Source organism: Trichosurus vulpecula, chromosome 5, assembly GCF_011100635.1.
Source record: "Trichosurus vulpecula isolate mTriVul1 chromosome 5, mTriVul1.pri, whole genome shotgun sequence".
NCBI lineage: Eukaryota > Metazoa > Chordata > Mammalia > Diprotodontia > Phalangeridae > Trichosurus > Trichosurus vulpecula.
Genome location: NC_050577.1, coordinates 176,698,563 through 176,723,600, shown reverse-complemented (window position 1 = coordinate 176,723,600; position 25,038 = coordinate 176,698,563). Strand labels below are relative to the sequence as shown.

Below are 25,038 nucleotides of genomic sequence, written 5' to 3'. Positions count from 1 at the left end.
GTGTGATTACATAGCTTTCTATGTAGAACAGATTCATTTTAAAGTTTTGAAGATCTTAAGTGAAAACCAGATATCTAAAAAAAATTTTGATTGGCAGTATAATCTTTGCCTAACAAAAGCAAGCAAAAATGTATTTGCTAGCAGCTTTTCAACTCTAATCAAGAAAAGTTTAAACTCAAAATGGAGAGGAAGGGGAAAAAACAGTCCTTATATTATCTGCCAAGCCAGATAGCAGAGACAACAGACAAGAAGGAGGAAGAGGAGGAGGTCGTCAGCAGAAAAAGCCCAGTAATTTACAGGGAATAATAGCTAAGAAGAGTACCAACAATTAAAATTCGAGTGGATATTGGTATTGATAGTGATATCAGTATTTATAATAAGCAGGATGAACTAGACCAGGTATGGGGAACCTGCAGGCTTGAACCACATGTGGCCTTCTTGGTCCTTGGGTGCAGCCTTTTGACTAAGTTCCAGTTTTACAGAACAAATCATTTTATTAAGGGGATTTATTCTGTGAAGTTTGGATTCAGTCAAAGGGCCATACTTGAGGACCTAGAGGGCCACATGTGGCCTTGAGGCCATAGGATCACACCTCCCCCCCCCCACCGCCCTCTGACGCTCTGAACTTGACATTTTAATTCAAGGAAGTAAATTCCTTCTCATAGATATTACTGAGAAATTCTAAGATAGTAAACAAATAATTTTAATGGGTCTAAGAAAAAGAAAGCTGCTAAAGAGACTACTGTGAAGCATCATCTAATGTAGATTTTAATAAAACATACATAAAAATATATTATACATACAAAGGTGCTGCCTGAGATGGTCCATGATTGTGAGTCTTGAAACATAATGAGCTTCAAACAATGAAAGTTGTCAGTGACCCAAAGGACAAGGGAGAGATTCATGATGGGCACAAGCTGTCTCTGCCATATTTCTAGTGATAAGTTTTATGCACATGGCATAAGGGATCTCATTGAGGAAATCAATGTGATCATCTAAGAAGGTGGACTATTCATGTGGTGAGAGTCGCTTCCCAACTGATAGTCATGAAACATAAAAGGACCTCATGGTAGGGTCTCCGGTAAATTGTTTGGATCATCTATGGAAAAGCTTTGGAAGAATGTCGATTTTAAAATATGAGTGAAAAAGCATGGATGGATTACAGGCTATACAGATGAAGGGAATATCCATACTACATAGATCTCCTGGAATATATAGAAGACAGGAGAGGTTAAGGACTAGTAACTGAAGATGAATTCGTAAGAATAGTATCAGGAGTGCTAAAGTTCAAAATGAATTGTGACTGGCTATGGATGTTAAGACCAAGGAGAAGGGCTTTTTAGCCCTCATCTATAAACTGAAGGGATTGGGCTAGACTGACCTCCAAGGTCCCAACAAATTTCTAAATATATGACTACCACTTAGGGTACATGGAATACCAATACCTAGACAATAGGAAAGATAACAGATACTTCTATCTCTCTTTCTCTTTTTTTTAAATGGAAAGTCACTGTAGTATGGTGGATAGAGCTGATTATATTGTTGAAGTCATCCTATATATTGTTTTCCTGGCTCTGCTTACTTCACTTTGCATCAGTTCATATAAGTCTTCCCATGCTTTTCTATATTCATATTTGTCATTTCTTATAGCGTAGTAATATTTCATAAAATTTATATAGCACTAAATTTGTTGATCCATTCTCTAGTTGGTAGTCATCTATTTGTTTCCAGTTCTTTTCTACTATAAATGTGTTGCAATGTGTATCTTGGAACATAATTTTCCTGTGGCCTAGCAGTAGGCTCTCTGGGTCAGTGGGTATGGATATTTTAGTGACTTTCTTAGTATAGTTCCAACCTGCTTTCCAGAATGGTTGGACAACTTCATAATTCTATCAGCAGTGCATTAGCATGCCTGACTCTTCACAACCCTTCATTATTGGTTATTCCCATCTTTTGTCATTTTTGCTGGGCATAAGGTGAAACCCAAGAGTTGTCTTGATTTTTATTTCTCTTATTATTCATGACTTGGAATGTTATTTAATATGGTTGTAAATAGTTTGCAGTTCTTTCAAGAATGGTTCATATGCTTTGGCCGATTATCCTTTGGGAAATGGCCCTTAGTCTTATATATTTGTGTAATTTCCTTATGCTCTTTGAATATCAGACCTTTAACAGAGATATTTGAAGCAAAAAATTTTCCCCCCAAAATAACTCTTATTAAAATTGCACTAATTTTGATAGTGATATTTTAAAATTATATAATCTGTAAGATGAAATTTAATAGGAACAAATAAAAAGTCCTAGACCTAGTTCAAGAAATTGACTTCAAAGGAACAAGATCAGAGAGCCATGGTTAGTTAGATAGCAGTTTGTCAGCAGTTTTAGTGGACTGCAAACTCAATAGAAATTAACAACAATAATAATTAGAACTTACATAGAACTTGACAGTTTGCAAAGCATATTTACAGGGTGGGACTTTTCACTGTTTTTTTGTTTTGGAGTGCTTCTCAGCACTAAGGCAATCAAGTGCCTTTGAGTCTTGCCTTTGTTTTAATCAAGAGTCTTTGATTGAATTGGGAGTCTTTGATGACCTGCTTAGGTCACAGGAACGCCTAGGTCACATGGGTTTGAGTCAAATGGTTGTGATGCCCTGTGACCCTGAAGAAGTGTATACATGCTCTGAGGTTAGCATTTTGCTTGGGGCTCACTCATTGGAAGAGCATTCGTGTGATTTGGCCAGACAAGACTCTGGGTAGCTGTTAAGGAGCCCCCTAGCTTTGAAAACCCAGATGTTGGTACCTCTCTCTGGTAACTATGTATGTCTGTATTGCTATGGACAGACAGTTAAAAGCTGTCTGCTGATTTGTGTTATTTGCTCTGTTTATATAATTTTTGCTTGTAATATCTGTTTGTGTTCTCTCTGAAGTTCAGGGTGCTGACTTTTTCCCCTAAACTAAGTGAATGATATATGTATGTTTAATTAAAGTGAGATTGTAAACCCCTTAAAGTTGCTTTCTTTAGAAAAGCAGATCAGAGAACTTGTGCTAGGAGCCCTCCTGTGTGCCGGTGTTATTGGCCACGCACAGCCACAGTAGCTGCAAGTAGCATTGTTGTTACAATGGATGATTTCTGTGTTTGTATACATCAGTGTTTTTAGATAACTTACACTTTCCCCCTCTTCATTGGAATCATTTTCCTTCATGTCTTTAGAGTTTCTTGAGTTGTCCATTCCTCCTCGTCTCATTTCTATAGAATCTTAGTACATGAGATACTTTTTATCCTTTTTCTCAACTCTGAAATGCGTGCTCCCCAAATCCAGGGTTTATGTCAAATTATGCCTGGCTTTCTTCTCCTTGATCAGAAATTCTAGGACAAAGTGCCCACTTCCTCCAAAAGGCCCTATCATTTCTGCCATAGCAGCCAGTTTTTCCTGTTGGTGAAAAAATCAGATGGAGAAATTTTGGTTATAGGAAACCTGATGATCTTTTTCATTTTTTTGTATCTTTGTTTTCCTTCATCCAGTTTCATCTTTAAATGCCCCTGATATGATCTGGCTTGAATTGGTCTCTTGCCAAGCTTGCTAGAAAGTTGGATTTCTATCTAGTGCTTCTTATGTTTTATGAGGTGATATTAGTCATAATCTTCTACTATCCTCATGCTTAAAATTTTATAAATGTGTTTATGTTCTAACCTGGTATTGCCCTGGGCTTTTCTTATCTATCTCCTTGGCAAGAAAACCAAATTTTGCTGGACAAAATAGTTTCTAGGTTCCTCATGTCTCTCCTCTTTGCAAATGATCTACGTCAATTGAATGTCCTCAGGAAGTGATGATAGCCTCTGTTGATGTCCATTATTTGATCACATTTTTCCACATCAGCAGCCTGATGACTCAGTGATCTTACCCATGTGAATACTCCCTCTAAACATACATATTGGCAACCTCTCCTTCTGCCTATCATATGCAACATTTTTTTCTATGGAATTAAGTTGTCCCTCAATAACAACACATGGACTTATATTGTTGGGGGATAAATTTATGATAGAGAGAAGGTATATATTTACTATTTTGAAATAAAAATTGAAATAGGTGATTATTTACTTGATTGTTTCTGATTATCTTCGCTTTAACCCACCCCAATATTCCCTGCTTGCACTACGCTTTTTTAAAATTGTATTTTATTTTTTCCACTCACATGTAAAGACAATTTTTACCATTCATTTTTTATAAAATTTTGAGTTCCAAATTTTCTTAGTAAGATGGTAAACAATTTGATAGAGGTTGTATATGTGCAATTATGTAAAATATATTTCTATATTGGTCATGTTGTAAAAGAAGAAACAGAACAAAAGAAAAAAATTAAAAATAAGGAAAGTGAAAATAGTGTGCTTAGATCTGCATTCAGACTCTACCAGTTCTTTCCCTGGATATAACTAGCATTTTCCATCATAAGTCTTTTGGACTTGTCTTGGATCATTGTATTGCTGAGAAGAGCTAAGTCATCTTCTGACAATGTTGCTATTACTGTGTACAATGTTCTCCTGGTTCTGCTCACTTCACTTTGCATCAGTTCATATAAGTCTTTCCAGGTTTTTCTGAAATCTGGCTGCTTATCACTTCTTATTGCACAAAAGTATTACATTACATTTATACACCACAACTTGTTCAGCCATTCCCCAGTTGATAGGCATTCTCACAATTTCCAATTCTTCACCACCACAAAAAGAGCTGCTATAAATATTTCTGTACATGTATGTCCTTTCCCTTTTCTTATGATCTCTTCAGGATACAGACCTAGTAGTGGTATTGCTGGATCAAAGGGCATGCACAGTTTGATTGCCATTTGAGCATAGTTCATAATTGTTCTCCAGAATGGTTGGGCCAGTTCACAACTCCACCAACAGTGCATTAGTGTCCCAATTTTCCCACATGCTCTCCAATATTCATCATTTTCCTTTTCTGTCATATTAGCAAATCTGATGTGTTTGAGGTGATACCTCAGATTTGTTTTAATTTTGCACTATGCTTTTGAAAATATTACGTCAATACCTCAAGGGTCTGTATTTCATCAGCATAGGTATATCCTCCACCAATACAGATTATACCTCCTCTACAGCTTCATAGATGATCTTCAAGGATTTCTGTGGTCAAAGAATTCACCCCTGCAGCCAAACTGATGCCAACTACTACAAAATTAGGTGTATACGTCCTTGGCCAAAAAAGGGATATAGTCCATCAGCTTACTCAAAGCCTTTCTAGCTTTGTGAGATTTGCCCAAACTTACAATCCACTGGTATAATCCTCAAGAACCCAGTGTCACTTCCATATCCTGGTAAGGTATCAGAATAGTGTGTTAGTGATGTAACCATTAACTATTTGGGAATACTTTTAGTCCTGCCCTATTATTTCATGTGTGTAGGGAACTCTCAAGTAAATAAATGCCCCTTTCCAATGCAGATATGTACTTGATCTGCAATTTGCATTCTTAAGAGAGGTGACTGCAGCATTGAGGGGTGACGTGACTTACCCAGGATCCCACAGTCAGTGTGTGTCAGAGGTGATACTTAAACCTAAGTCTTCTTGACTCTGAGGCTAGCTGTGCATCCACTATATCACATTGCCTCTCTTGAAAATAATGGCAGTTTAAAAGACTTATGTGAACTGATGCTGAGTGATGCAGAACCAGGAGAACATTGTACACAATAACAGCCACAGTGTGCAATGACTGACTTTGATAGACTTAGCTCTTGTCAGCAATGCAAGAACCTACAACAATTCCAAAAGACTCATGATGGAAAATGTCGTCCACAGCCAGAGAAAGAAATATGGAGCCTGAATGCAGATCAAAGAAAACTATTTTCTTTTTTGTTTTGTTTTGTTTTGTTTCTTTCTCATGGTTCCTCCCATTCGTTCTAATTCTTCTGCACAACATGACTAATGTGAAGATATGTTTAATAAGAATGTATATGTAGAGCCTATATCAGATTGCATGCTGTGTTGGGGAAGGGAGAAGAAAGGGAGGGGAGAAAACTGAAAACTTATGAAAATGAATGTTGAAAACTAAAAATAAATAAACTTATTATTAAAAAAAGAAAATAATACCAGTTTAGTATATGAATTTTATTTTCAATCTTTTTTAGAGTGTCTTTTATAAGTTTGTTGAGATTCAAAAGTGATACTGCCCCTCAGTGTGTTATAACTACAGTGATTAATATTTTGGGATTTTTTGTTTATAACTTAGATGGCAATATAAATTCGATCACATGAGCCCTATTATGCCGTTCTATATCTGTTGTTGTGGCTTAATGTGATATAATGCATGCCACCAAACACTATTCACTGGCACTATATTCATAATGTCCATCTAAATTCAAGTTGTCAGATCACTGCCTAATCCCATCAAATGCTGACCCTTCCCCTCTGGTTTATGTGGCTCCTGGGGAGTCAGCCAATTAGCCTGACAGATCTACACTTCCTACAAGACTCAGCTAGAATTTTTCATGAAAGACTTCCTTCAATACATTCGTCAATGATGACCTTCTGTTTGTTGATCAGCCATTTTTTTAGTCATGCCCAACTCATCGTGACCCCATTTGGGGTTTTCTTGGCAGAGGTACTAGAGCGGTTTGCCATTTCATTCTCCAGCTCATTCTTACAGATGAGGAAACAGAGGCAAACAGGGTCTTGCCCAGTGTGACTTGCCCAGGGTCACACAGCTAGAAAGTTTCTGAGGTCAGATTTGAACTCAGGAAGATGAGTCTTCCTGACTCCAGGCTGGGCAATCTATGCACTGCGCCACCTAGGGGCCATGTGGCTTCATGGCTTATTCTTTCCATTGCATCCTGGATGACTGACTGCAAACTAATAGTCCTTGAGTTTTGGTATGGATCAGCATTTCAGTATATAAAAATGTTTGTGTGCAGCACAATGGAGTTTATTTCTGCCCTGATCTTTATGAGCAAATTACCAATCACCAATATCTGTACAAAGCTGTCCTAAAACACAAGAGTGCTGGATATGTAGTAGACCACCAGTGAATGAAGGGTATCTGCAAAAAATAGTACAAGGATCTCTATACTCTTACATCAGTGAAATCATATGCTGATGAAGAAGACATTCTGCTTGTTTTGCAGGATGAGACGATAACAATAGTTAGATAGATCATATCTGAGAAAAGCCCAAGAAATGACAGTATTCCTATATCTTTCCCTCTAAGTCCCCTCCCTACCTTCCCTACTATTGTAGAGGGCAACACTATCCTCCTAGTTCCTAGGGTCCACAACTTAGCAGTCATCCTTAATTCCTCACTATCTCTCCCCACACCTCCATCTATATCCAATCTGTTGCCAAAGCCAGCTGTTTTTACCTATGCAACATCTCTCACATATGCCCCCTTCTATTGCAGTAGCCTGCTGGTGGGTCTTCCTGGCTCCAATCCAGCCTCCATTCAACTACTAAAGTGATTTTCCTAAACAAGTCCAACCATGTCACACACACACACACACGCACACATACCCCACTCAATAAACTCCAGTGACTTCCTATTGCTTCCAGAATCAAACACAGAATACTGTGCTTGGCTTCCAAAGCCCTTCATAACCTAGCCCCTTCCTTCCTTTCCAGTCTTCTTACATCTAACCCCCTAACACATATTCTTCGATCCAATGACCCTGGCCTCCTTACTGTTCCATGGCCAAGACAGGATCTCTCAGTTCTCAGTGTTTTCTCTGACTGTCCCCCATTCCTGGAATGTGCTCCCTCCTGGTCTCCACCTACTGCCTTTCCTGACTTCCTTCAAGTCTCAACAAAAATCAAACTGTCACCAATGGCCTAAAATAGCAGTTTTTAACATTATGGTCTGAAGACCCCTACGTGTCCCTGAGACCCTCTCAGGAAATCCTCAAGGTCAAAATTATTTTCACAATAATACTAAGACATTACTTACCTATTAAAATACTCTTTCCTTTTTCAACTACATAACTGCATGAGTCCAGATTTTCTTCATATACTTCAACCAAAACAACCTATCACAACAGATTGAATGGCGAAGCAGATAGGAGAATCCAGCTGTCTGCTATGAAGCCAGACATTAAAGATATTTGCAAAAATCTGTAAAAATAGTCTTCTTACTATTTTTTGTTTGGGAAGAGAGTTATTTTCATAAAATATGTTATGCTAACATGTAGGTGATTTATTATTATTGTTAAATGAATTAAGAAATAAATATTTTAAAAATGTATCAGTTTTAACTTTAATTACAGTAAATATCAAGAGATGTAACTCACATAAACAAAAGCTCTTCAGGGTCCTCAGTAATTTTATTGAGTCATGAGACCAAAAAGTTTGAGAACTGCTCACCTAAAACAAAGGCATAATTAATAACCGAGAGTGAGTTTAGATTTAAGTACAGTGTGTTTGTGTTTCACACTCTGGGGCCACATTCATCCTGAACTTTGATAGAGAATAACTGTGATGAAAGCCCCTGTTTTGTTTAATTTAAATGAATTAACATCTAGCTTTATACATTGAAGTATAGGTATATATGTATCCATGATCCCAGCTGACCTACTGGAGAGCATCATTAATTTTCACTACTATTAATTTTTTTTTCTGCTTCACTCCTAATTGTGAAATCAGAGTAAAAAAGGGGAGAAAAAGTACATTTTAATTTGTTCATCCTTTTTTTATTTCTGCAGAGAAGCTGTTGAAATTGTTATGGACCATCTACAAAGCAGGTAAATCATCAGCTATTTTCAAACTAACTATTAATTGTTTTAATAGAGGAAAAGGAAAGTTATTCTCATGAATGTGTAAGTTGTTTGTATAGCACTGCCCCTCTTTACTTCTGGAATATGCAATCATTTCTTTAAAAATACCTTTATTAGAAGATACTGTTAAGTCCTTTGCAAGTCAGGATTGTTTCATTTTATATCTCCAGGGCCTAAAAGATAGTAGGCACTTAATAAATGCTTACTGATTGATTAAATCTGACTGAAAAGTCACATAGCTGATAAAATGTTTAAGGGTAAAAAAACTATCAATTCATTTCATATTAACTGGTATTCTAATGTTTGCATTTCTGATGGATAGCAGCATAAGTAACTGAACCAACTCACCATTGATACTATAGAAGTGGAGACTATAGTTTCACTTTTTATTAAAACTCTTATTTGCCTAGTGATTTATTTTAGGCTTAGATAATTCTACGGGTCAATGTATTTATCATTAGATTAAATATTACTTTGTGATCAATGTATGTATGTGAAAGTGATTGGTAACCTATAACATGTATATATGCATATATAGTGTGTATATATGTGTGTACACGCATGCAAATATACATACATACATGTACATATGTATATGTATGTGTGTGGATGTTATGGCAGCTGGGTGATACAGTAGATAGAGCACAGGCCCTGGGGTCAGGAAGACCTGAGTTCAAAATCTGCCTCAGATACTAGCTGCATGACCCTGGGCAAGTCATTTAATCCCATTTGCCTCATTTTCCTCATCTGTAAAATGAACTAGAGAAGGAAATGGCAAACTACTCCAGTATCTTTGCCAAGAAAATTCCAAATAGGGTCACTAAGAGTTGGACAAGATTGAAAAAGTGGCTGAACAACAACAATAAAATGTATGGAATATATTTGTGAAATTAGCATTTAAAAACCTCCTTTTAACTTCTATGAAAACTTTCTGCTTTCCCCGCCTAGTTTTCCTCTTCACTATGACAGCACAAGCTCATGTGGATATTAAACTTTATTTTATTGATCAAATATCATTTTTGCCACTTTATCTCTAGAAATAGTGCCATTCCTAGTGATTCTGTTTCTGTTGTTGAGTTTATGGAGTAGAGAATATGGTCTTATAAGATTTCTGGGGACTTAAGAAGCCAAAAGGAAAACTTGATAAGAGATTGCTGAAGGCAGGCCAAATTTCGCATGTAGATGGTAAACTACTGGAATATTGTCTTTATCCCTGAGAAGGGATTGGAGAGCTCTATGGCAGTGTTCCTCGGAGGACAGCTCCCGCATGTGATGATATGGTGAGAGCTCTGTGTGCCAGGTCATGGCTTCTATAACCAAGGACTTAAGAGGATTCAGGTTGATTAGACATGCTTTCATAATACCGGGTATTGGATTTCTCTTCCAAGACTAACGAGAAAGGCTTTTTCATAGAGTTTCGTGTTTTATCCTATTCTCTTGTAGAATGGAAGATGATGAACAAGTGAAAATGAAGTCCTTCAGGTACATTAATATGTGAGTTGGTCGATGTTTTGGTAATATTTGTTTCTAATGAACAGTCTTTAGTTGATGCTGTCAGAAATGGGTTCGGTTCTTGACCTTTAACTTGCACTTTTTATTCTTGTTAAGAAAAAAAAGACTAGGCAGTAGTAATTTCCTGTCGCTCACTGCCCTTCTTGATTACTTTAGATATCATTTCAGCTTAAGTAATCAATACTCATTTTTTAAAAATTCATTTTGAATAGCACCTTAAACTGTGTTATTATTTGGAAATTGTGGAGAAAAATAGATCTGCATTATGTAGCTAGCCCTTAAATATCATTGGCAAGATGATTGAAATACTCATACAATACCTAAACATTATTTTAGTCAATAGTTTTGACCCTTTCTTCCATCAAACCTTAACCAGTGGTATCATAACTATTAGCTGGCAGGACTGTGAGTCATTTCCATTGTGTTTCCTCTCCATTTTGCCCACTTCCTGATGAAAATGCTAATAAAGGCCCAGAATTGCTAAATGGCCCAGAAATAGGCAGCAGGAAAAGCCACAGCCCTGGTAATTCACAAGCTGGTTGATTAATCTTTTTGGTTGACTGCTTCCCATGATTAATGCACTTCAAACAGAAACAGTTTATTCCAAGCTTTCTTTTCAAAGCAATTATCTTAGTCCTGCTCTATAAACCTTCTGGCATCCAGCTTCTGGGTCCATTTTAGTGTTAAGGCTAGTGCATAGTCAGAAAGCAAAAAGAAAAATCAATAAATGACAGCCATGAGGACAATAATAATATTTTAGTTCAGAAATTATCTGGTAATGAGGGCTTAGAATTTGAGTGAGATATACAAATATTGAGAAGCATCATGGTATGCTGGCAGAGAGGAGGCATAGTGGATAGAGTGCCCAGCCTGGTGTCAGAAGGACCCATATCCCTGAGTTCAAATCTAGATTCAGACATTTACTAACTGTGTGACCTTGAGCAAGTTACTTAACCCTGTTTGCCTCAGTTTCCTCATCTGAAAAAATGAGCTGTAGAAGAAGATAGCAAAATTAGTATCTTTGCCAAGAAAATCCCAAATGAGGTCATGAAGAGTCAGATACAACTGAAAAACTACTGAACAACAAACAACATGGTGTGGTGCAGCAAAAACTCAGAACCAAATAGAACTGGGGGAACATTAAACAGTACATAAGAATCCTTGTTGGCTAAATATTGACTGAGAAAATCATATGTTAACATTATCTGTGTTCTACTGTATTTTTATTTATTTTGTTAAATATTTCCCAAGTACGTTGTAATTTTGCTTGGGTAGCATTTGGGAGTTTTGCCTCAGTGAGTATTTGATACCTCTTATGTTGTGGGTAGAGAATTAGCCTTGGAGTCAGGAAGACTTGTGGTCAGTCCCTGCCTCAGACATTTACTGTATGACCAGGGGAAGCTCTCAGTGCCCCACCCACTCTCTAAGACCGTGAATGTCTAATCTACATTGGTAGAAGGCATCCTCATGCTGTAAGTTACCTACAGTGATGAAATCACAGGTCTGGAACCCACCTTGAACTTCCATTTCCAGCATCATTATCATCACCATCCTCTTCTGAACATTTATATAGCACTTAGCATGTACCAAGCACTCTGCTAAGAGCATTATAATTATTATCTTATTTGGTCCTTGGAATAACCCTGAAAGGTGGGTGCTATTATTATCCCCATTTTATAAATGAGGAAACTGAGTCAGCCTGAGGTTAAGTGACTTGCCCAGGGTCATATAACTAGTAAGTGTCTGAGGCTACATTTGAACTCAGGTCTTCCTGACTCCAAACCCAGCGCTCTATTCACTGCACCATCTAGCTGCCCATGCCAATAACCCAGTGGCCATTATTTTCCATTTTAATATGAACCACTGGCAAATGAAATGGAAAAGCTTGAGCTACTTGGGAAATAATGTGTAGAGAAGTATGGGAATAGAAAGAAAAAAAAGTAAAAAAAGAATTTCATGAGTTTATGGAAATCCCAAGAAGTTTTTATCCATAGCCTGGGGTAGTGACTAGATCTCTGGACTTTGAATCTGGAAAACCTAATTTAGATCTTACCTCAGATACCTAGCAGCTGTGTGACTCTGGACAGGTCACTCAACCTCTCTATGCTTCAGTTTCCTCTTTTGTAAACTGAGGGAGTTAGACCCAATGGCCCTATCCTATTGTCCAAGTATTGCAGGAGAAAAAGAAAGGTTAGATAGATATGCTTTCTGGGCTGATCCTCTAAGATAATTCTTGCATCACTCACTAGATTTTTTTTTTAATTTTACACTGAAATGAAATTCTTCTTTCTTTTCAGAGAAGCTCATAGTCAAACAGAAAAGCGGAGGAGAGATAAAATGAATAACTTAATCGAAGAGCTATCTGCTATGATCCCTCAGTGCAATCCCATGGCCCGTAAGCTGGACAAACTTACCGTATTGAGAATGGCTGTACAGCATTTGAAGTCCTTAAAAGGTGAGTGGGGAAGCATTTTTTTTTCAGTTATGCGATAATTTCTTGATCTAAATCTTCTTTTCAGCTGTGTTGCTGTCTCTAGTTAGTCTTGCATACGAATAGGGGTGGTGACATGTAAATGAATAGTCATTTTCAAGAGTAAAAGGACAGAACCATAAAGGGAATGGCTCCAGTGGTTGAGCAGACTAGGAAGGCCTTCTACAGAAAGTGGCATTTGATCTGAGTCCTTAAATAAGCCGGTGATGTCCAGAAGTAGGGAAGTAAAGAGGAAGAAAGGCAGCTAAGCGGCTCATCGCTGGGCCTGGATTCAGGAAGACATGAGTTCAGATCTGGCCTCAGACACTCACTAGCCATGTGACTCTTGACAAGTCACTTAAACCTGTTCACCTTAATCCACTGGAGAATGAAATGGCAAACCACTCCAGTATCTTCACCAAGAAAACCCCATACAGAGTCATGAATTGTCAGACATGACTGAACAACAACAAAAGAGAAAGGGCTTTCTAAGCATGGGGAGCAAGCTGAAGGGGTGAATGAGAGAGGGAGTATTTGAGGAATAACAAGTATACCAGTATTGCTAGACCCTAGAGTATGGAGAAGAGTAAAATGTGAAGTGTCCAGCTTTCAAAAACTTTAAATGCCAAACAGGGAACTTTATATTTGATCCTAAAGGTGATAGGGAGCTACCAGAATTTATTAAGCAGGGAAGTGACATGGAAAGGGTTGTGGATGTGACCAAATAACTTTGGTAGGTGTGTGAAAGATGGATCAGAGGGGGTAGATAATTAAAGCAGGAAGACCAAATAAAAGACTATTACACAAGTGTAGCAGAGAATTGATAGGGGTCGGAAGCAGGGTTGTGGTTGTGTGAGCACAGAGGACATAAACAATCAGTGTCATACAGGAAGAACCAATAAGATTTGGCAGCTTGTTGAATATGGCTGGTGAACGAGAGTGGAGATTGGAAGACGAAGCTGAATAACTGGAGGTTTGGTGGTGCTCCACTTAAGTATGAAGGGGAGTATTTGGGGAGAAACGTACTGAGATATGTTGAATTTCAGATGCTTATGAGACAACCAATTTGAATTGTTTAATATGGTGGTGGAACCCAAGAGAGAGAATAAGGATGGATATATAGATCTAGGAATCATCTCTATAGAGATGAAAATTTTACCCGTGAGAGATGATAAGATCATAGAGTAAAAAGAGAAGAGGGCCAGGAATAGAACCCTAGCATACAATTAGTGGACATACTCTGGAGGAGACTCAACAAAGGAGATTGAGAAAGAACAATCAGATAGAAGGAGGCCCAGGAGAAAGGAAATCTCAGAAAGGAGAGAGTATCTAGGAGAAGATGATCAGCAATGTCCGATGTTGGAGAGAGATCAGAAGGGATAAGGACAAAGAGAAAGCTATCAAATTTGGCAATGAAGAGATAATTGGTAGCTTTGTAATGGGCAGTTTTAGTTACGTGATGAGACTGGGAGATGGGTGAAAGTGGGTTCAGAAGAGAGTGGGAGGACATGAAGTAGAGGCACCTAGGAGAGAAAGCTTCCTCAAGTTTGGCTAAGAAGAGGAGAGATATATGGTTGGATCAAGCCAGGGCTTTTTGAGGATGGGAGAGACATGAACCTAATTGTAGGCAGCAGGGAAGGAGCCAGTAGATAGGGAAAGATTGAAGATCAGAGAGAGAGAGTGGAGATGAAGGTGGGAGCATCTGCCAGAGAAGATAAGAGGAGAGGGGCTCAGGGATGCATGTAATGGGGTTGGCCCAGGCAAGGAGAAGGATCATTTTTGTATTAGAGGCTGGAGTAAAGATGAAAATGGGGAGAAGTCAGAGGGATGTGCCATAAGGAGGAGAGAAGAAGAGGGCCTCTTAATAGAGGGCCTCAATTTTTTTCAGTGAATTCAGTGAATTTTTTCAGCTTTCAAGGGTAGAAGGAGGGGGTGCCTTGGGATACTTGAAGAAAAATAAGAAGGTTTAGAACAGACACTGGTGGTGAGTGGGATAGAGAATCAATGAGAGAGGAGTAAAAGTATTGCCTTGGGTTTTTTAATTATTTATTTCATTAAATGTTTCCCAAATACATTTTTAAAAAAATTTTAACAATCATTTTTTAAAATTCTGAGTTCAAAAATTCCCTCCTTCCCTTCTGCCCCTGCTCTTTTCCCACCCCTTGAGAAGGCAAGCAATATGATATGGATTGTACATGTGAAGTCCTGCAAAACATATTAAACATATTTCTATATTAGCCATGTTACAAAACACATACATACACACACACACACGAAAAATAAAGTGAAAAAAGCATGCTTCAGTCTGCACCCAGAGTTCACCAGTTCTCTCTCTGGAGGTAGATAGCATTTTTGTGTCATGGTAAAGGCTTGCCTTGTTGACATGAGGGCCCAGTTGAGTTTAGATAACATAAATTTGTAGTAGACCAGCATGGATCTGTGGCTTCCTCCAGCTTGATTCAGCAGCATGAATAGGAGTGAAGGTGGTGGGTAGTGGAGGTAATCCAAGGTTGAGGTCTGGCAAGGCATGATCAGCAGACAAGGGGGCAAAGAGGAAAGGATAGTGTAGATTGAATGGGTTCCCCAATGGGTCTAGATCAGGAAGGGAGGAGATTATAGCCAGTGCAGGGATGATATCCTGGGAAAGTCTTGAGGTGTGGAGGGAGCTGCACGGGTAGTTAATTGCCAAAGACTCTGTTTGAAACCCGGTCTTCTCATTCCAGATTCAGTGCAGTTTCTACAGCACCATGCTGTCCATGAGAGACCTATTAAAGTAGTTCTCATAGGTCTAAATAGCTGACCTTGGTATGTGTGCTGAATACTAAAAGATAGAGTAGGGCAGGGATTCTATAGGTCAAATGGGTGGCGAAAATGTCCTGATGCTCCTGGTGATGGCAGCAGAATGGTTAGTGGTGGGAGTTAGCTGGGGAGCCTTCTTTTGGGGGAATTTTCTGGGATGCAATTTTTAATCACAGTCTGTTGTGTAATAGATTACTTGATCTTTTGGCATCAGTGAAGGTTGCCATGAAGTTTACATAACATTTTCCTTAAGCTTTTATCCCAGTAATAAATCAATCATAGTATCTTAATGTTGGTGACAAAATACCAGTCTAGTCTAACCCCTCTGTGCGAAACCTCCTTACAACATTCCTGACAATCAGCCATTCAGTCTCTGCTTGAAGATCTCCAGTTGCACGGAACTTATGATTGCCAGGAAGTTAATTTTTCTATTGAGCCAAAATATGCCTGTCTCTAGCTTCTGCCTGGTTCAATTCAATTCAGTATAAGAAGTTAACCTTTCTTACATATGGCAATCTCTAAAAAAAAAATTAAGTCTCCAGACTCATTTCTCTTGTCTTCTTTTCTCTAAGTTAAACACCCCTGGTTCCTTTTTATGACCCTGACAAAACTTGGACTCAACTCAAATGTGACCTCCTCCACAAAGTCTACCCTGATTCCCGGGTTATTAATGAGTTTCCCCTTTTGGACCTTACTTAGCATTTTGTTTTATAACTCTCTGATGTATCTAAAATGTAAGGGCTATATGTGTTGATGTCTTATTCCTCATTAGGCTGTACTTTCCATGAAGGCAAACACAATGCTATGCATATAGTAGGTGCTTAGTAAATGCTTTCTGAATTGAATTGAACTCAAGTCTTTCAAAAAATGTCAAATACTATTAGGAAGACTTAAAAAATGTGGTGCAAAAAAAAATCAAAGAAAGGTTAGGCCTTATAGGACCCTGACAAATTGAAGCATATGCAAAGCATGTTCTCAATTGTCTTTTTCTTTAATGAAATTTTCTGTTATTTCTTCATATCTTCTCCAACAGATTGATCCCACCTTCATCTGATCATGGCCTAGGGCACAAAAACCTCAACTTCATAAAAGTAGAAATATCAAACACATCATTTACAAACCACAATGCAATGAAAATTACATTCAATAATGGACCTTTGAAGAAAGGACTAAAATTAATTGGGGAGTAAATAGCAATTATAACAAATCGAAGGATTGGTAGGTCGAAGAACAAATCATAGAAATAACAGAAAGCAAGGGAAGCTAAAAGGCAGAAGATTCCATTCAAATCATCCATTCTGTGGGAAGCCTTTCTCTACCTATCACCTTTCTTTCCCTTGTTCTATAAATACTTGTGGATCGTCATACTCCAAGCTCTGGATTTTAGCTGAGGTTCCTGGGCATTTTCATTTTGGAGTTTCTTTCCAGAGATGACTAGTGGATTCTTTCTATTTTCACTTTGCCTTGAGATTCTTTTAGGTCTGGGCAGTTTTCATTCTTGAGTTATTGAAATATGGTTTCTATGCTTTTTTAAAATGGTCTAGGTGAGCGGTGGGGAACCTGCAGCCTGGAGGCCACATGTGGTCTTCTGGGTCCTTGGGTGCAGCATTTTGACCACGTCCGAGTTTAACAGAACGGATCCTTTTATTAAGGGGATTTGTTCTGTGACATTTGGATTCAGTCAAAAGGCTGTACTTTTTGACCTAGAGGGCCACATGTGGCCTCCAGGCTGCAGGTTCCCTGCCCCTGGTCTATGTTTTCATCTAGTTTGATGACTCTGAAGTTCTCCTTCCTTGACCTGTTTTCAAGGTCATTTGTTTTTGATAGAAGGTACCTTCCATTTTCTGATATTTTTTTTCAGTCTTCCAACTTTTGTTCTATTTCTATTCTATTTCATATTATATTTCCCTTTCTATTCATATTTCCATATTTCATATTCATATTTCTATTCTATTTCATATTCTATTCTATTTCAACTGTTTCTATTCTATTTCAACTTTTGTTCTAGTATTTCTTGTTGTCTCATGGAGTCACAGATCTCTGCCTGATCCAATCTGATTTTCAAGGGATCTGTTACTTGTGTAAGATTGTACTTCTTGATGGGATGATTACGTTTTCTTTAGTATTGATCTGTATTAACTGGGGTATGAGTAATGAGCCTTCTGTTCTTAGCGAACCACAGAAGCAGCTCTAGCCAGTGAGTGTTCTTTATAATAAGCAATCTCCACAAGTTGGTAATGAGATGGTCTGGTCTGCCTTCAAGGGTGGTACTAGGAGTGATCTGCTCTGGGCCAATCCAGTCCAAGGTGCAAGCTCATTATGGCTTCGGATTCTGTCTTGGGGTCACAGTAACATAGTTGTAGTCTCTCCAGGGCTCTCTCTTCCTGGCCCTATTCTGCAGCTTCAGGCTGCAGGTCTCTCTGGCTTCAGGGCACTGCTTAATAGGTATCAAATTAAAAACAACTTTTTTCTTGATTTCTAGAGCAGGAGTGTGAGGTATTATGTGTAAAGTAAGTTTTTCTGACTGAACCTCTTCCCAGGTTCTGGCTATCTATTTGCGTGGACTTGGGTTGGCAAAATGCACTCACTCTAACTTTTCCTTGGGTTTATTGATTATTTCTTGGTCTGATGCCCTTCTTTTTCAATCCTTGCTAGAATAATTAATAGATAACTGGGCTGCCCTGCTGCTGTTCATTCTACCAGCTTGAGGAGATCTTTTATGTGCCATTTTTTAAAGTGAACTCACTGGGAAGCTCCGTGATGTGGTCTCTTTAGACAATTGCAACTCTTTTTTCTCATGGAAATTTTTGTGATTGTGTCTTCAGAATTTATGGTGATTCTGTTTTTGTACAATTAAAATAGTTTCTACCTAAACTACAAAAATTTCCTCAGATCCTTCTTTGTTCCTGAGTTTTGAATTACTCAGTCAATTGAAGACTAGAATGGCCTTGGAAAGATTGGACAGAAAAATAATGTCTTTTAGGGGCAGCTAGGTGGTACAGTGAATAGTGGGTAGTTCACATCTGGCCTCAGACACTTACTAGCTGGGTTACCTTGAGCAAGTCATTTAATCCTGTTTGCCTCAGTTTCCTCATCTGTAAAATGAGCTAGAGAAGGAAATGACAAACCATTCCAGTATCATTGCCAAGAAAACCAAATGGGGTCACGAAGAGCTAGACCCAACTTAGGATGGACACTTCCTATTACCCATGACCTTCAGCAAGTCATTTTATCTTCTGAGTCTTAATTCCTTATCTATAAAATGAGAGGGTTGGGCTAGAAATCCTCTGAGACCCCTCCCAGCTCTAAATCTATGATGCTACGTTGCTTGTGTTATGTTCCGGAGTAGGGAGTAATTTGTTTTTACTTGGAGCACCACAATCCTGAAAATAGTGTCCACTTCCATGGCACTGCTTCCCTTTGTGACATTTTGAACACAGAAAAACTGCGTATCCAGTCTGGGCTACTTTACTTTACTTTACTTTCAGTCAAACAATATTAGAAGTAAAGATGCTGATAGATATAATTTTATTGTATGTATATTGAACAAAGAAATAAATGAACATTTATTAAGCACCTACTATGTGCTAAACACTGACTATTGAACTAAATAAAAATTCTTTACATACAAAGCATTCATTGTGTTTTGCATGAGTTAAGAAGCATGTTATTTATTTTGCACATGAGTTAAGAAATATGTTAATAGAAATAGCTATTAATTTGTCATTCGAAAGCAAATAAATAAGGAATTCTCACAAAATACAAAGAAAAAAGGATGACTACTTCAGTAAGGCAGCTAGGTGGTACAATATATAAAGAGTTGAAGTCAGGAAAGACCTGAGTTCAAATCCTGACCCAGATATTTACTAATTTTGTAATCCTGGACAAATCAGTTAACCTCTTTCACCATCAGTTTCTTCATCTGTAAAATGAGGTACTTAAGGGACTTGAAGGCCTCTAAAATCCTTTCCAGCTCTAAATCTATGATCTTTTAGGGACCACTCTGGTAAAAATGAAACTTTCAGGTCCTATCCTTAGGTAAATCTTTTGACTATATTTTTGTTGTCGTTCAGTTGTTGTCAGGCATGTCCACCTCTTTGTGACCCCATTTGGGGTTTTCTTGGCAAAGATACTGGAGGGGTTTGCCATTTCCTTCTCCAGCTCATTTTACAGATGAGGGTTAAGTGACTTGCCCGGAGTCGCATGCTAGTGGCTGAAGCCAGATTTGAACTCAGGAATATGAGTCTTTCCAACTCCAGGCCCAGCCCTCTGTCTGTTGTGCAAATCTAGCTGCCCCAAATTGACTCTACACTCTCACCCTAAAAGGTAAGTCACATACAGTCTCATATCTCATACAATCACAGTTCCAGAGTGAGTCATTTATATTTCCTTCACTTCAGATTAGGGGGAAAAACAGGTTTCCCTCAAGGAGCAGAACTCCTTTTGCCAGCTTGCACTGTAAGTCCTATATATAGTTGTTTATGAGCTTCATGACAATCCACTGTTTTAAAAAGCATTTCTGGAAAACAATGTATATTTCATCCTACGATGTGTTTTCAGGATCTTTTCATGTTTGCTTCTTATTTTTAGGCTCTACCGGTTCTTATGCAGGAGATAATTACAAGCCTACATTTATACAGGATGATGAGCTGAGACATTTAATCCTCAAGGTAAGTCAAGATATATATTTCCTCCATCTTCGTCCTTATTTGCCTTTCCTTTTTGTTTGACTGTGGAGGGAAGGTCTTTAACTTGCTTCCTCTTTGGAACAATGAGCCCTGCTTTCTTTATTATAGAAAAAGAAAACATGCAGGTTTGCACATAGGATATGAGTTTCAGAGTCAACAAGGTAGAGAGGGAGTGTGAGCAGACAAGACTAAGCGAAAAAGTGAGGTAAGGTAGTTTGTGGTTGTTCTTCCTTTATCATTAGCCCAGCGTTCTACCTAAGGCATATGGTGCTTTCATGCTTCCTCCCAAACCCTGACTCCATTAGCTGCCCTGATGCCCAGAGATCTTTCCTGTATGTAAACATTTTGAAAACATTAAAGAAATATATGTACATACATACATACATATATAAATGGGCAGCTAGTTGGCGCAGCGGATAGAGTGCTGGGCTTGGAATCAGGACTTGTATTCCTGAATTCAAATCTGGCCTCAGACACTTACTAGTTGTGTGACCCTGAACAAGTCATTTAACCCTGTTTGCCTCCGTTTCCTCATCTGTAAAATGAGCTGGAGAAGGAAATGGCAAACCACTCCACGCCAGTGTCTTTGCCAAGAAAACCCCAAAATGTGGTCATAAAGAGTCAGACACAACTGAAATGACTGAATAACAACAGAAATCTATCTATTATTATTTTTTAATTATTATTTTCTCATCCCCATGCCCACTTCCTCAAAATTTACCCATCTATTTTTTTCTTCTTTCAGTACTTGTATCTCTATATATAATCTCTGATTAAGCGATTGTCGGCAAATGACTTGGGACATTTGCTGTCATCTTCATTTCCTATGTTTGGGCTTTAGATTCACCTTTCTCAAAAGTTATCCCCTTGATTTATCCCTCAAAACTTGATCCTTTCTATGATTAGGAAACAGTAGCATCACCAACCAGGTCGTGTGTGTTGGTAGTTGTTTTGGCCCATGTGATCTGAGCTACCAGTTTCAAGCTATGACGATAGCTGAGAGATTAGCTTACTTTTCTAGCTCCTTTTGTAGTAAAAAATTATTACCGAAGCTATTAAACCATATTCCCTACTGAACCTTCGAATATACATATAGAATGTTTAAAGCGAATTATACAATATTATTTAGTACTGTTTTCACTAGTTCTTACTTTTCTTGTCATATATTAACATCATGCTGATCTTGTTTATTAAACTCCAATTTATGCTGATTATCTTTTTAATTAGGAAGTATTGACTGTGCAAGAATTTAATAATAAAATGTTGTTGTTCAGTTGTTCCAGTCTTGTCTGACTTTTTGTGACCTCATTTGGGGTTTTCTTGGCAAAGATACTGGAGTGGTTTGCCATTTCCTTCTCCAGCTTGTTTTATAGATGAGGAAACGGAGGCAAACAGGGTTAAGTGACTTGCCCAGGGTCACATAGCTAGTAAGTGTCTGAGGCCAGATTTGAACTCAAGAAGATGAGTCTTCCTGACTTCAGTCCTGGCACTCTATCCACTGTGCCATCTAGCTGCCTCAGGGTGACTTGCCCAGGGTCACACAGCTGGTAAGTGACTGAGTTCAAATTTGAACTAATTCCAGGCTTGGTGCTTTATCTACTGCACCACCTAGCTGGTTGTAATAAAATTCAAAGATGCTTTATGTGCTGGTAATCACTTCCTATTTGCTTCAGTGAGGGGGAAGAGGAAAGGCAGGGTATTTTAATGGAATTTAGATTTTCAGGTTAACTTTCAAGAGGTTCGGTCCCCCCTCAAAGTGTGAGCCTGCAATTAGAATACATTGTCCATAGACAGTAGTAGGTGTTTTGTTCATGTGGTCTGAACAACTAGGGTCAAGTTACAAGTGTTGTTAATTGAAAGACTGGCAAACTTTTCTAACCCCTTTTAAAATAAAAATGTGATCCCAAAGTGTATATCACTGATACATTAGAAATGATGTAAGGATAATTGTTATGAAAAGAAATAGGATAACCTTTGAGACCAGTGCAATGCATTCCATGTCTGCACTTTCTTTCCACTTCAAAAGCATGAATTTATGCTTAGATTTAATTTAAGGATCATATATACCGTGGTTATCTTTTATGTTTTGTTGAATTTTTCTTATGATGTAAATTAAAATAAATGAAGACCTTGTTTATTGTACAGGCCACAATATTTTCTTCAAAATCAAACCTTTCAAAATGTGAAAAAGAATTACTTGTAACATTATTATTATTATCATCATTATTATAGATTGCAGATGGGTTCCTATTTGTTGTTGGATGTGATCGAGGAAAAATTCTGTTTGTCTCTAAATCAGTCTCCAAAACTCTTAATTATGATCAGGTATGTCACACTGCTTTTCAAAAACTTAGGGTAGTTAGTTTTACAACAATTCATTTTTAACTTTTTTGAACAAATATATTGTACCTAAGTAACTTCTTTCTATTCATTAATGTCAAAATTCCAAAAGCAGCATTCCTATTAAGAAAGTTCCCAATATAATCTTGCATGATACTGTTTCAAAATATGACCTTGAGTAAAATACTATGATAATGGCAGTGGCTTCATTCCTCAAGGACTAATGAATACCTTTGGGTTAGATTGCTTACTAAGAAACTGTTGTATTGGAAAACAGGTAGGTTGGATTAATGGGAATACCAAATCCCCTGAAGTAGTTGCATATATTTGAATTCTCACTATTTGAAGTTATGCTTATATGAAAGATTGTAATTGGTTCTAATTCAATGGAAATATGTAGAGTAAATTCAAATAAAGTGACTTCAAGGGAATTCGTTATTTGCACTAATCAGAATCTGACTGGATTTCAATACTGGTATAGATCTGTGATGTCTTCCACGTGAGTACTTCCTCTTACAGCATAGATTATAATTTATCCACAATCCATCCACGAGTTTTCATCCTGTACAGTCCTTGTCCGTGTTTTCAGACAAATTGTCCACAAGGGATACACTCAAAGTACAAGGAGTCTTCCTCTAGGTCTCCTTTTTTAAAATTAAAACTTTTTTATTCTGAGCTTGCTAAACACCAACAAACATGAGCATTTCCAAATACAGAGAATGGAAAAAAGAGGATTATTCATGAATCACAAGTCTCCATCATATATAGCTAAGTTTCTAAGTATCTATACATTCCACATGTTAGTTCCAAAGTTGTCCTGCTCGTCAGGATTTCCTTCTGCACTTCCTTCTATTCTGTTCTGTACACTTAAAAAATGCCTCACTGATGTTCTTATCATTCTTTTTTTGCATTATTATTTTCCCCTTTGCATCTACTCCTCCCCTCAAATTTTTCCCAATAACCAATAAACATAGTCAAGCAAAACAAATCCATACATTAGCTATGTCCAAGAATGTGTATTTCATTCTTCACGCCCCTTCCATCACCTCTCTGTTGTCACCTGTTGGTCTTCCGGGTCTCTTGACATTTTGTTGATTTCGATGGAGCTCACTGGACAGCCATAAGTTACATTACATGATAAGCCCATGTCCTTTTTGGATTACACATCTCTGTGATGATTATCTTTTATGCTACTTCCTTCTGCTCAATTCCTCTTCAATAATGTATCATAACCTACTCACACCAAATGCATACATTTCCATTGCCTTTTGATTAACCTACAACTTTAATTCTTTGTATAATTTGGTTCTTTCTACTCTGTCACAAAGGCATAGAAAGTTAGGGCTTATGTAATTGGAGAAGAGAGGCGAGAATGTTCCAGGCAGTTAGAATAGTATACAAACAACAAGGAGTCATAAAAGAAATAGTTGTAGGTAGAAGTGGTCGGGAAAGGAAGTGGAGTGAGATGAGTAGGAATTAAAGAAATAGAGATGATGAAGTAAGAGCTTTCCAGGTTTCAGAAATGGTGTGAGCCAAAGGTATGGAAGAAGGAATCATATGGCACACTCAAAGGACAGCTGGGTTGTTATTTTGGTCATAGATTTGGTTTGGCTTGTATCTGGCATTACACATCTCTTTGTTCGTTACTGGAAATACTTTGTTCTTTACTAGAATTATAAATTACTTCATAGAATCACTGCTGTCTTTGTCTGCCACATTTTAATTTATAATACTTTCCTACTTTTCTGGGCTAAATGACTTTAGAGTATATCCTAGTGTGATTAGAATGCAAATGTATGGTACTACATTGAAATTAAATTTATCAGTTCTATTGACTGTTGGCGGAGAGGTGGGCAGGGGAATGGGGAGGACTAGGGAGAGGATGTAGAGGAAGTGAATAATATTTACCCCAAACATAAAATGGATTAGTTTAAGTTTACACTGTATCATGAAAACTTCTTTGTTTATTATGAACTTCAACAAAAGTAACTGCATTTATTTTGTGTACCTGGGAGGGAAAGTGGGAGTAGGATTTATTGTACTGCTTTGAAATGAACTGTCTACCTTCCAATTAGGCAAGTTTGACTGGACAAAGCTTATTTGACTACTTACATCCAAAAGATGTTGCCAAAGTAAAGGAGCAGCTTTCTTCTTCTGATATTTCGCCAAGAGAGAAGCTGATGGATGCCAAAAGTAAGTGTTACTATGATCATTGTTTTAAAAGACTATGATTAGTTGTTTAAAAGTTAAGATCAAGCGTTCATACAACACAGTACTAACTTATTCAAATATGCATACATTGTTAGGCTCTGCTATTTAAATCTATAAACATTCTTTTAAAAGCCGTATCAAAAAGTTCTTTATTTTGCATAACAAAGTGACATTTTTTGCTTTCAAATATTTTCTCTCTAAGATGGAAAAAGTGTTCAAGAATCAGAGTCCTGTTCTGCTGTCATACTCAGC

The 25,038-nt window shown here is 37.7% G+C and overlaps 1 protein-coding gene across 2 annotated transcripts in view; it reads left to right on the top strand.

Annotated features, from left to right (window-relative positions):
* Window positions 1–8,713: 8,713 nt before the first annotated feature.
* ARNTL2 (aryl hydrocarbon receptor nuclear translocator like 2) overlaps window positions 8,714–25,038 on the top strand; it is a 66,183-nt gene continuing 49,858 nt past the window's right edge. Inside the window, exons 1-6 of one of the 2 annotated variants that reach the window (XM_036760375.1) lie at window positions 8,714–8,733; window positions 10,210–10,260; window positions 12,576–12,733; window positions 20,138–20,217; window positions 22,468–22,560; window positions 24,651–24,768. In XM_036760375.1, the coding sequence (XP_036616270.1) occupies window positions 8,714–8,733; window positions 10,210–10,260; window positions 12,576–12,733; window positions 20,138–20,217; window positions 22,468–22,560; window positions 24,651–24,768 (520 nt within the window). Of the gene's footprint in view, window positions 8,734–10,209; window positions 10,261–12,575; window positions 12,734–20,137; window positions 20,218–22,467; window positions 22,561–24,650; window positions 24,769–25,038 lie in introns of those variants that run through there. The other variant, XM_036760374.1, reaches the window with a different exon arrangement.